The sequence below is a fragment of the Magnolia sinica genome, chromosome 3, assembly GCF_029962835.1.
Source record: "Magnolia sinica isolate HGM2019 chromosome 3, MsV1, whole genome shotgun sequence".
In the NCBI taxonomy this organism is placed as follows: Eukaryota; Viridiplantae; Streptophyta; class Magnoliopsida; order Magnoliales; family Magnoliaceae; genus Magnolia; species Magnolia sinica.
This window is the reverse complement of record NC_080575.1, coordinates 85,539,308-85,552,890: the sequence shown is the minus strand read 5'-3', so window position 1 is coordinate 85,552,890 and position 13,583 is coordinate 85,539,308. Positions and strand designations below refer to the sequence as shown.

Sequence of the window (13,583 nt, the reverse complement as noted above, 5' to 3'; positions counted from 1 at the left end):
GCCACAATAACCAATTACAAAGTATAGCCTGTATATGCCTTTCCAATAGAGAATCATCCACCATTCAATACCTAAGCCTATGCATAGACATGGAAATGTTTGCAGATCAAACACCGAATGGCCTCCTTTAGAATATTGGGCATGGAATCCTCATACACATATTATTATTGTGTATCGAATCCATGTTAATATATTGTTGTGTCAAAACATACACCACATACGCTCAATTGAAGACAAATTCTTGTCTCACTTTAGCAGTACGAAAAAATATTACAAGCATTCCCATCCAAATGGAAGACATGTTACATTACAATACTGAAAACATAACTAGCACAGGCAGAAACATTGATATACCATTATCATCTGATATTAGATATCTTCCTTGAACTGTAGTTCTGCATAGTTGTTTCCCTCGAAGGCTAACATCCATCCTACAAGCAAAAATAACATTAACATATTTTGTTACACGTAAATACTAAAAAGTGCAGCTCTGAGACCACATCACAGAAAAGGGAAACTTAGAATGGTCAAAAAAGCAATTACGATGACCAGTTGAATAAATTATTAGAGAGATCAAAATGGTTTTTAGCTCATTAATTTTAATCAACATATGTAATAGACAATTACATAGCACCAATGGTGGGAATTTTGTGCCCATTGCCGGTCCCAAGCCCAAATAAAGGAGGCGAGACAAGTCAGGTTGGCAGCCGGAGTGAAACTTATGCCATAACTTTCATCATGAATCTCAATGAAATGGCATAATAGGATTTCTGTAGCCAACCTCAATTAGTTGGGATAAGGCTTAGATGATGATGATGACAATGACTATTAAAATGGTTAATTGGTTATTAAGAATTAACATCATTATGATATCTAAAACTAAAAAATCAGTGATATGCATAACTTACCGTACCAAAAGCATAGGCCAGAACAGATTTATGTCAATAGAATCTTCCAGGTGTAAAAGTAATCACAAACTGCATGTGTTCTTTCCTTTTCCTTTACTACTTAACTAGCGGTGCTAAAGATTGAGTGACAAGGGGGTCACTAGTTGCCTGCTCCCGTTTGCCTTGTTCTTAACATTCTCGTGGATCCTATTCTTTCATATTTTTTTTCATAAAGATGCCCAATTCATCTGGGCCACATATCCATTCGATGGATCCCCAATAGACCTCATAAGATCTCCAATCTGATATCGGACCATCAGATTGTTTATCAAACCAGATCAGGCCCATCCAAGGGTCCTGATCAAAGATATGATAAATCCAACTGTCTAGATTCAAGAACTGGATCATCCAACTGTTCATCTTGAAGATCCAAACCATATCAAGGATCCAAATTAGTCTGATTGAGGACCCAGATTATATCTATGGTCTGATGACAGACCTAGACTGAATCTAATATTAGATTGGACTTCAGGAGACACAGATTCAATTGGGTGGCCTAGCTAACAGTCCGATTGACCCATGGGGCCCACAGGATCAAACGGATTGCAGATATACCAACCAGACCCTGTTTTCTTCAATAGATCTTATATTTCTAGCATATATGGTCCATACCTGGCAGAAGTTCTACATTTCCAGTAGGACAGACTCCATTTCCAACACTCTATATTCTATTTCTAGCAGTAAATACCATGCAGTTGCTATCTTTGGAGGCATACACAACCAGCAGCAGCTATTCAGTCCTCTACAAGATTGTCTACAGTTATTTTCGAATACACGTACAACTGGCAATGTGTGTGTCTGTGTGTGGTATTTTATACCAATTATATGGTTTTTAAGAACCACAAATATAAGGCTCACACTTAGCATATTAGTCTTGGAAAGTTGAACTCGCTTTTATTTGCTAGACAGCTAGAATAGAACTCAAAATTTATCGCTTTCTTTATATTAGGACCTTTCCGTTAATACAAAAAGAGATGAATTTAAATAGAAAACTAAAGATGGACTTCTACGAGGAGAGATCTTCTTGGAGGTATTAGAATCTGTATAAAGACCTTTAGGGCCATACATGGAAGAGGGTAGATGATTTATTTCAATTATTCATATAACACAGCATCCCTTTTCCCTTTTCCCAGCAATAGGTGCTTCATCCCCTTCAAGCATTGTTGCTTCTTCACAACATGTGCCTGGATGTGCATATGATTATCGGTTTTTAAACTAGTAGACTGTTTGGAACTTTGGATCATTCCAACTGTCTATTAGTTTGATTTATATACAATCATCTGACCTGTTGTGTTGTTTCCAGTTGGTATATATGCTAGCAGATTTTGCTTCATTTAAAATTTTGTCATATCAACACCATTATTTATCATCACCATCGGCATTGTCCCTGTTGATGCATTATGACCACACATGTGGGGCACCCAGGCCAATAGGGGTGTCAACAGGCCAGGTTAGGACCGGGCCAACCTCTTTCAAATCCCCGCCCAAATTGTTCACCGAAAGTCCAAACCCAGCCCAAGCCTGTGACGGGCCAAAATAGTCTAGCCTGATCACGGCCGTATTTATACAAGGCCTGGCCCAAGCCCAAGCCCAAGCCTAATAACAGGGGGAGAGAGAGAGAGAGAGAGAGAGAGAGAGAGAGAGAGATGCAGCAACAAATTTCATTATGCTCTCATCTCAAATTGCAATCTTCTCCTCATTATCTTCATCATTATCATCATCATCATCTTCTTGTTCCCCTTAGAAACCCCAATCTTCATATATCTAGAGATCTCTCATCTTTCCATAGAATCTCAAAAATCTCTAGTCCCATTCTCAAAATCCCAAATCCTACAAAGAATTTGATCAGCTCAGCAACAACAGCAAAGAAAAGAATTTGAAGGAGGCGAAATGGAGCAGAGAACACATTGCTGCAGTACATTGCCCCATTTGTTGCTTGGAATCTGGCATTGTTGCCAAAGTTGTTGGATTCGCTTCTCCTCCTATCCAACGGTGGTGGGAGGGGCGAAGGAGGATTGGGTTTTGGAAGAAGGGGTTTGGTAGGGGAGGAAGGTTTAAGAGGTGGAAACTAGGGTTTATTGTTATGGTGTTGATTTTGGGGGTAGTTGTGTTGTTGATTTGGGGGAATGTAGGGAAGGAGATTTGTTGGGGTTGGTAGGGTTCGTTTTCGGATGGAAGAGTAAAAGAGAAGAAAAACCTAGTCATGGATTTTTTAAAAAATGGATCAGGCCCGAGCTGACAGGCTTTTAGACTACTAAGTCCAAGCCCTGCCCGATTTAGAATTGGGCTCGTGTTTAAAGCTCAAACCTAGCCCTCGGCCTAATACTCCAACCCAAGCCCGGCCCAAGGTGGGCCAGGCTTGGAAGCCCATTGCCCGGCCCGTTGACAGCCCTACTGGCCAAACATGTGCTCCACTAGTCACTCTTGTGGTCCGCATAGGTTTGGGTTTATGTTGAGCTTGGTCATATGTTTGAGTTAGAGTCATTAAGCCCATATGTCATTGTTTTAAATTATCTCTAAGGAATGGTATAATTGTAGTTTTATATGAAAATGATTGCCCTAATGATATAATAAGAGAAATGGGGGTGTTTAGAGTGATACAAAGCACTCTCCCCTCCTTTTATTCTTTCCTCTCATCTTTTTTTTCTTCTCTTCTCCACTTTTCTTCATGATTGACTACACTAGCTATTTGGGGTCAGCTTAGACACCATTATTCATCGCAAGAAAAAGAATGTCATATCACTTCTATGAAAATACTATGATTTACAATTCAAATCCCATTGAAAAAATGGCTGATGATCCAACTTGAATATGTTAGGGAAAAATCTTATGAACCATACAGTTTGTTAAATATGGAAAATCATAAGCTTTCATGATTGTAAATGGAATTGAATCCATTCTACAATAGGAAGAGGAGATATACTTGGATGGTGATGCAAGTGCATCGCAACATTTCGTTCAAGAGTATGCAAACAAAAATGTTGGGACTTGTTACCCAGAAAAAGTAGAAAATACTGAAGGAAGATCGTAGATAATTGGTAAGCGCCTATAGAATCTTACTCCCCAACTCCTATATTTTTAATAGGCCTTAGTAGTTGGTCCCATCCCTCACCCTTCTAGTGGATGAAATACACATTTGTAACTTTTATTCATCAAGTTGAATGAGGAATCTTTCCATCAGTTCTTGCTACTCGTTGAATCCCCCCCATAGTAAAAGGTAAATAAAAATTTCAATTAAATATTTTATTAAAAAGTAATAAAATTTGTAAAAAGTAATAAGAAAAGTAATCTAATTGCAGGTCTGACCCTTGATAGAGTGGAATAGCAGAACAAAATTCATTTAGCCGACCCCCTAACAATGATAATGATGAATAATTTACCCGCCCTGAAAAAACAATTTTAATTAGTTAATTAAAGCTGATTACTACGAACTTGCACACACCACCCAAGTATATCAAGTTCAGGTACTTTCATGCTCTTTTTATTGAATAAATTCTTTCAGCACCTTTTTATCATTAATCCTAAACTGCACATATTTAGTCAAGTTCACTGCATAAGGGGTCATTTGGAAGCCTGTAAATGGTTCAAGTGGTAAATGATTTAAAGGTGTAAACCATTTACAGCCTGTTCCGTTTGGCTGTAAGCTTCTTTCTTTTCTTTTTTTTTACTGTTTGGATGTAAGCTGTAAACGATTTACAGGTAAATGATTATATGTGTTTGGATAGCCTGTAAATTGTTTTAAGTCCTATAAATGGAGAGTCAATCTTTGAAAATATAACCATTAGGCTGTAAATGGAGAGCCTGTAAATGAAATCCCACCTTTTTGCCTGTAAATGAGGAGGGGGTAAATGTTGTAAATTATTTAATAATTTACAGGCAAAAAAAGTCATCCAAATGCAGAGTGTAAATGATTTCCCTGTAAATCATTTACAGCTTGCCCCATTTACAGGCATACAAACGAAACCTTATTATACTAATAAAATTCAGCTATTTTACACCCAACCCATTCTCAAATTCGAGCAGAAAAATGAGAGGAAGAAGAAAATAGTGAGAAAAAAATGTAAAGCTAAAGAGATTACATGGCATTTGATCAAACGAAAGAGATTTTTTTATCAGTAGTCTAATATCCCTTCTATCAGAATATTTGCAGCCATTGCTATGCTAATTGACAGCTAGAACCGTCCAAAATTTATTAGCGGGAAGATTTTTCGGTTCTCTCCCATCTGCAGTGGTGCCCACCAAGTGGACTTGGAATGCAAAACGGTGGGCTCCACGTGAATCATTAATTGTCCATCAAGCCTCGATCAAACATAGCATATTTCATAGGATTTTACAGATACGAAGCACGTGTTCAGAGAAGAATCAGAAAATGGAATGCATGGTTTATAGCAAGAGTTGGCGATTTCCTGCTCGATGTATGGATTTTCGAGGAGGGAAAAAAAAAAAAAAAAAAGGAATTCAAAACGTATACAGAAGAATTTAAATATTGGATGAAAATAAAGGGGTAAAAATTACCGAATTCCAGATATTTTAGCGGGAAATTGGAGGAGTATGAGATGGTAGAGAATCGGGAACCAAGCATCGAAGAGAAGATTAGATCGAGATTTTTGCATTTTTTTCCCCGTCGATGAGGAGGGGGTTTTGCTTTTTTATTTTCTTACCTTCGCCTCTCTTTTTTTTTTTCTTCCGGCTCTTCAGCAGGAGGGCATCGGCACGTGTGTGGAATAGTGGTTGCGTTCATCAAGTGAGGCCCACGATCGATAACTCAACCTGCCCCGCGTATCAAGTGAGCCACACGTATGGGAAAAGGATGGCTTAATAACCAGAGGAAAAAAAAAAAAAAAACATGATGAACGGTTGTCCATCTTCGGACTCGGAAAAATTGCCCATTGCGTAATGGCATATTGGCCCACTACATCGCCGATGGTCAGCAAAAAGATAGCCGATACACCGATTTTTAATTTCGGACATGAGTACGCCACGTAATGAGTGGGTTGCAGTAATCTTTTTGGCTAGATCATTGATGCAATGGCATCTGCTGATGAACGGCATGAATCTTTCCTGGATCTACTATTCAACTACTACAACATGTCTTATGGTAGAACCAAGCAAAGATCTCATTTTTAGATAACTGGCGATATCTCTATTATGTATAGTGTCAGTAATTTTAGGCAATTTTGAAACGCAAGTAGTTTGAGGAGGGTAGTAAGCGTTGGGATTTAAATTTATGTGTGTTTCACCGATTGATGGCTTATCTCTTCCATCTTCACATTTTCGCCATACCCTCTTTATATGTATAGAAAAAGGTCCCAAGAGGTCGACCTCATTATAGCCTCTCATGAGCTCGTTGGGCCGGACGTCCAGAACGTACCTCTGATGGGTTAGGTCAATGGATGTTCCAAAAATCAATCATATCTGAAATTCATGTGGGTCACACCATATGAAATCATAGCTCGTACATGGCTTGGTGGGGCCACCTGAGTTTTGGAATGGGCTGAATTTCTTTTGTGGGTGCGTGTTTCCTTATATGTGTGTGTAACAGGCTTAGTCTCTTGCGGATTGCTCCCAAGAGACATTATGTGGAAGCAAAGTGGGGGTGGGCTTGGGTGAGCCCCACCACGGTGTGAAATAACGCTTACAAAAAGATGCATCAGTCCATGTTAGGCCCAATGTCCAAATATCAGGTTGGTCCATGATTCAAGTAATCCATACTAAAAGACAGTTTGGAGAGGGACACCTTGAACACTCCCACATGAGCCGACGCCCTCACTTTATCCGCTTTTCTTGCATATGTTAGTATTGTTTGTAGTATGGCATAGACTCGAATATAAAAATACTTTTGATTCGGAGTTACCACTAGTTGAATAAAGTTCGATATCTACAGTCGATTAGAAACCATATAATCATTTAAGGATTGGTGAGTCACAAGATTCTTAAGCTAAAGTAACTCTTACAATTAGTCTGCAATTGTATATTTCAAATAAGGACCTTGGTTAAGTAAAATGAAAGGGTTGTGCACCATTTTTAATTCACACAACGTGCGGTCTCTACTTTACGAAATTTAGTAAAACTTCAACAATATCATATCTAGCCTTACTGCACAAGGTTTACGACCTCGGGTAGGCAAGTAAGGTAAAAAAAGAGCATGTAGGCAGGAGAGAAGGATTGTAGAAAAATACAAGAGTGAGTGTATGTTATTAATGTACATGGAATGTGTGGATTGAGATTCGGGTTAACTTGAAATGTGGGAAGAAAATAGGAAAACCAAACACCTTTTTTTTTTTTTTACAAAAGCAATAGTCGAATGTCCCCAATTCCAACCCTACTCTTGTTTTTTAACAGCTTCGATGATGTACATCTCTCAAGTCGAACGTCAAAATCACGACCGGGCACCACATGTGCACCTTGCACACCAAAACCCCAAGAAATATTCTCCCTCGTATTTTTCTCTCCCCACGGCACCTTATAAGCTTACTACCAGCAACTATTAACTCCATGAAAGCTTGTTGTTGTGCATTTTATATAAGCTTAGACAAGCGGCCCTTTAAAGGTCGCCTATAGGATATAGGATTACTCTTGCCTACTGTCGGCTCTAACCATCAGATAAAGAGGACCTATGGATGAGTGTTAGATACTTTATAGGCGGCCTATAAAGGGCCTCCTGTCAATTTTACCTTTTCCCAATTTTTAGCTACCAAGTACGAGGAATTTTTGGAGTTTTTAAGAGCTAGGATGTACAACCACAATTTGTTTTATATTGGATATGGTGTTGGTCAATTGAATCCATTAACTGTATCCAGTAGAGACCAGGAATCCTTTCAACTTAGTTCATTCGGATTTTCCTATTATTGAACTCCAGGAAATGTCGCCTGACTAGAGCTGTGTGCGGCCGAAGCCTTCAGATAAATTCCAATTGGTTGCAGGGCCATCAATCCGATCTATCGATCATCTCAAGGTTGAGCCCGTGACCTTTTCTACCAATCCATCTAGATTTTCAAGGTCTTCTAGATTGGTCGAAGATGGGTTCATTAGAGCAATGCATGCTTCGGGGTCTTTGGAAGGTCAGGTGGGTTTGATCAAGATTGGATAGGCCAACCCCTTAATATGTCCATCTGGTTCATCAGTTGTTACTGTGACTGGATAAAACATATTATGTTCGACTCGTAGGGTCTTTCAATAGATCTTAGTTCTCTTAGAGATGTTTTTATCGAAGTTTGGCTGAGAAAGCTTGGCTAAAAGACGAAGAGTAATTTATTTTCATTTTCGAGTGGGGTATTTATAAATGCCCATCTTTAACAAAGGTTGTGAGCAACCGAATGCCAAAGTGAGTGGACACCTCACCCTCCTGATAAAACATTGACATGGTCTACCCTATTCCAACATGTGTGTCATCACTGAAATACTCGTTTGGTCAAGGAATAACTCAGGCGTCTCCTAAGGATTGGGGAAAACATTGCAATTTGTCCCTACGCTTTTTGCGTCTTGACCGGGCATCAAATGGCAGCTCTTTCACATCATGATCAACATGCATGCATCGAGGATGTCTGCAACTCTAGATTTTTGTGACTAAAGCCCCTACGCTTTTTGCGGCCTTACAAGCATAACACATTTGGATCTAAAAAAGTAGTTCTTGATGTAGCACGATCCTTTTGGATCACTTGTAAGACAAGTTGTTATAATAGGTAGTTGCCTACGCATTTTGTACCTTTACATATCTTCAGCATTACAATGTACTAGGCTAAGAAGTTTCCTGAACTAGAGTCACCCGGGGTATCCCTTTACCATTCAAGTTCCCAACTTAAACACTTCAATTGTAATAAGCTTTTACATTACTTGAGACATGGCTGCGCTAACACAAATATAATCATTTTACATCTCACGATGATCGAACTGACATTAGGAGTTCAAGATGATTGCCCCATGTTCCACTTATGATTTTGGAGAAAACCAATGATTTGCATAAAATCAAAATCAACTAATGTTATTGGGTCAGTACCCACTGGGAAGTATAGAAGACCACCTAGTGCCTCAGATATCGTGCACTTTTATATTTTTTTGAAATTTGTTTTTTGGATTTTTCTAAAATGATCCCTACCCATAGGATGTGTCTTATGAGGTTTTTATTGCAAGATGTTTATGAAGCATTTTTCTAGGACATTTATTTTTAAAATGATCCATCGGATCTTGCGAGGAGGTGTTATCAGGAGGTTTTATTTATTCTTCCAGGTTTTATTTATTCTTCCTTTTTTAAACAAATTTTGAAATAAGTCCAACTCGCCCTCCCACCATCCATTGGGGATTGTGATAGAGTCGGCTTTTATTACAATTTTTCTTACATTTAAAAAAAAAAAAAAAACAAACCCACTCCTTCATCTCGTGATCTAACAATCATGATCAATATCAACTTTTATTGAAAACATTTTTTGAATGTTGAAAATAAATCCGATCCATCGTTTCATGATCCAATGACCGTGATGAAGATTGACTTTTATTGAAATCTTTTTGGATTTTTTGAAAATAAATCTGATCCATTGTCTCGTGATCCGACAATCACAATGAAGATCACTTTTATTGAAAACCTTTTTGGATTTTAAAAAATAAATCCAATCCATCGTCTCGTGATCCGACAATCATGATCAAGATCGGTCTTTATCAAAAATATTTTTTAGATTTTTGAAATAAATTTTATCCATCGTCTTGTGATCAAACGATCACGATAAAGATCGGCTTTTATTGAAAAATATTTTTAGATTTTTTTTTTTTAAAAAAAAAAAACGATTCATCATATATATTGTAAGGTTCTAAGGTCAGGTGGCCACACAATTAACATCCTTTCACATAACCAAATGTCATATATGTATTTCACAAGTTTCCCATTTCAAGAGACTACACAACTAGCATGGTTCACATATTCGAGTGGCCCCACCGTTGTCTTAAGTTCACATAGCCCCATGACCACTCAATCATCATAGTACATATGGTTAAGTGTGCATATAGCATCACAAGTACACTTAGTCCCATAGCCATATAAACATCACAAGTTTACTTAGGTAAGTGGCCACACATATCATAAGTTCCATGGTTTGATGGCCACACCAATATCACAAGTCCACTACTTCAAGTGGCACTACAATCATCACAGTCCTCCCAACTTAGAGGCTACATAATTATCATTGGATCATACAACAAATCAGCCTCACCATTATCACAAGTTCACATGCCTAAGAAGCTAGGCAATTAACATAGTTCACAAGTTTGAGTGGCCACATGATCATCATAAATCCACATGGACCCATGGCCACTCAATTATCACAAGTTCACAGTGTGGCCACATAAATATCATTCTACTCATCATGACTAAGGATCCAAAATCACATGAATTAAATATTCTCGCTACACGATGACTTACATAGCTAGGTAGCCACCCATTTTATTAAACTTTTACAAGATCGTGTGGCAAGATGATATCACAAATCTATATTGGCAAGTGACATCCTAAATGTCATTAGTCTATATAGGCAAGTGGTCACACCCATATCATAGGTTCACTTAGATAAGTAGCCACACATATATTACAACTTCACTTGGCTTAGTGGCCACATTAATGGGACAATTTCATATGGTTTAGTGGCCTTACCAATATCATAAGATCTTATGGGAAAGTGGCCACAAAGTCACATAATTATCACAAGGAAGAATGGTTAGGTAGCCATACAAGTCTCACATCATCAAGTGGGCCACAAATTATCACTGCTTCCCATAGCTAGGTGACCATACATACACCACAAGACTAGAAATTTAAATGACTACATTCACATCATAGCTTGGTTTGATTCAGCTATTCATATATAATGTGATCGCATAATCGAGTGGCTACACGTACATCATGGTTTCACAAGATCGAGTGGTGCACATACATCAGATGATCATATGGTTAGATGACCACATAATTTTCTCAAGTTATTATGATTAAGTGGCTACACAAGGATCACCAGTCCACATGATTAGGTGGCTACACATGTCTCACAATTTTTACATAGTTAAGTGGCTATACACATGTTGAGGGTCAAATATTGCATATTATCCCCCATTTATATCTTGGTTTTATAAACATGATAATGTTTAATATTCTATTTTACTCATGTTTGTGTTGCAATGTGAATTTAAGAGCTTGGATTGAAAATGATGCTAAAAGCATGGATTTGGTGCTCAAGAATCACCAAGGCAAGGGATGGATCTTAGGAGACCAAGATTAAAGAATTCACATGCCAAAGATCCAAGAAAATCAAGTAAAGAATGAAGAGAATCAAAGATTTGAAGTAAAGAAAAGATATCCTGAAATCGTCCTGAAAAAGCATATTTTCAAACTCTAGGTCATTTTGTGAAATTGCGCAGAGTGAAGCCTATTTTGAAAAACTGCGCAGGGTGAAGTCTATTTTAGCAAACTGCGTAAATTTTAGGCAGTTTCTAGAGTTTTCTAACTAAATGCGAAAGTTAAAGTTCCACAACTATAAATAGGACTCTCTAAATGTTCTTAGGTATCTTCTAGGGTTTAAGGAGTAGAGCAAAATGGTGGAGAAGCCGTCGCCAAGAATTTTTCTTCTTCTTCCTTAATTGTTTTCATGTTTTTCTTAAGAGACTTTGGTCCAATCATGTCAATGGTTGGCTAAACGTCTTAGTTAGGGCTAAGAGGTGAAGCTTGTAGCATGATGGGATGTTTTCATTGCTTTAATTCATGTTTATATTGAACTCCATGGATTTTAATTTGATATTTAAGAAATACTTCCAGTTTTTAATGGTTTATTGTAACTCAAATTATAGTAGATCTGTAATAGCTTTGAGTATCTTCTTTTCCTGATTTGAGATTATGAAATTGGTAAATCCTGTTGTTTGCCATTGTCTCCTGGGCATGGTTTGGTGATGGAATCCCTGCCAATTATCATAATTCTCCTTCATTGAGAATTAAGTCAATAAAAGTTCAGATTTGGTTTTATTAATATATTTTTCAATTGGATACGATATGACTCTGATTCTAATTGTGTTACTTGAATCAAGCAAGAGGGCTCCCTGATCACTTCAAGTGGATCCTTGGCACCCTAGCTCCCACATTTAAATTCTTAGTTTTAATTACTTAATTCACAATTAACCTCTCAATCACTTCAGAATTAATTTTACATCTTCTTCCAATTCTACTTCTAGTTAATTTCATAAACGCACAAGATCAGTCCCTGTGGATTCGACATCAGTCTTACCGAGATTATTACTATATCGTGATCCTGCACTTAGGGTTGTAAACAAGTTTTTGGCGCTCTTGCCGGGGATTGACAGTTCCGTTTTCAAGATTTAATTAGTTTTGGAATTAAGTTAAGATTAAGATTTTTCTACTTTCTATTTTTAAGTTAGGGGTTTTTTTTTTCAGAATTATTTTAGAAACTAACTTAGCTTTCTATTTTTAGGTTTAGAGATTTTTATTTTTTTTTAAAAAAAAGCCTAATTTACTTTCTAATTTTAGGATAAAAACTTTCCTAATCCGTTTTTAGAAACTAATTTCCTTTCCTTTTTCTGTTTTTTGAAACTTACTCTTTATTTTTAGAAACTTTCCCTTTTCTTTTTGTAAAAACAAAGTTGATTTCTTAGTTCTTTTTTATAAACCAATTCACTTTCCTTTTTCTTCTACAGGGTCCCAAAATAGAAACTTCTAATTTAGTAACTTCTTTCTATTTCCAAATTTAAAAACTTTCTTATTTTTTTTTTTTAGAAATTAATTTTTCTTTCTATTTCTAAATTTAGAAACTTTCCTAATTTATTTTTATAAACTAACTTTTCTTTCTATTTCTAGATTTAGAAACTTTCCTAATTTGTTTTTAGAAACTAACTTTTCTTTCTATTTCCATATTCAGAAACTTTTTTTTTTAAGAAACTAATTTGTTTTTAAGACAAACTTTTTGTTTTGTTTTTAAGTTAGGGTTTTCTCTGATTTATTTTTAGAAACTAACACTGCTTTCTGTTTTGTAGGATCCTAACATAGAACTCTCTAAACCGGTAAACTCCTTCTAAGTTCTCCTCTACTTACTTTCTATATTGTTGTAGGATTTTTCTTTTATTCTATTTTAGAATTAGGTTCAGGATTAAGGTTTCACCATGTATATGCAAGAGTAAGAATGTCAATATGCTTAGCTAGTTTTAGAGAATGCGAGAAATTGTGAAGAGCTGTCAAATGATTATGTTAGGAAACAATCTATGTCTCAAAATTTTTCTAAATCTATTATCGAGAACCAACTATAATATAATGCTCTATCCATAAATTAAAAAAACAGTACATGATTGTTGGGTTATTATAATTATGAGAGTGAGAACTATTATCACCCATTAAACAAGAAAAAAACAATGAGAGATTATATTATAGGTGATAATATGTACCAACAACCATTAAACTTTTCCACCTATGACCCATACGACTATGATCAGTGGAAACATCAACATTGGAGAGATGAATCAACAATTGATTATAGTGACTATTCTCTTGGATCCCCTACCTTTGAAATCCAACAAAAAATGATCCAAGAGGATTCACGTTTGAATTTCATGGACTATCAAGAACAATTCAACTAACTTGTCGCAGGCATGAAGAAATCA

At 36.7% G+C, this 13,583-nt stretch overlaps 1 protein-coding gene across 5 annotated transcripts in view; it reads right to left on the bottom strand.

Annotated features, from left to right (window-relative positions):
* The window catches only part of LOC131240114 (uncharacterized), a 93,614-nt gene extending 87,885 nt beyond the window's left edge, over positions 1–5,729 (bottom strand). The window contains exons 1-2 of one of the 5 annotated variants that reach the window (XR_009168625.1): positions 5,463–5,729; positions 355–431 (exon numbers count right to left, since the gene is read on the bottom strand). Coding sequence is in view for 4 of the 5 variants with exons in the window: in XM_058238167.1 (XP_058094150.1) it covers positions 355–431; positions 5,463–5,560 (175 nt within the window). In the remaining variant the exon portion in view is untranslated. The remainder of the gene's footprint in view (positions 1–354; positions 432–5,462) is intronic. The other 4 variants (XM_058238167.1, XM_058238168.1, XM_058238169.1 and 1 more) reach the window with 4 other exon arrangements.
* Positions 5,730–13,583: the final 7,854 nt, after the last annotated feature.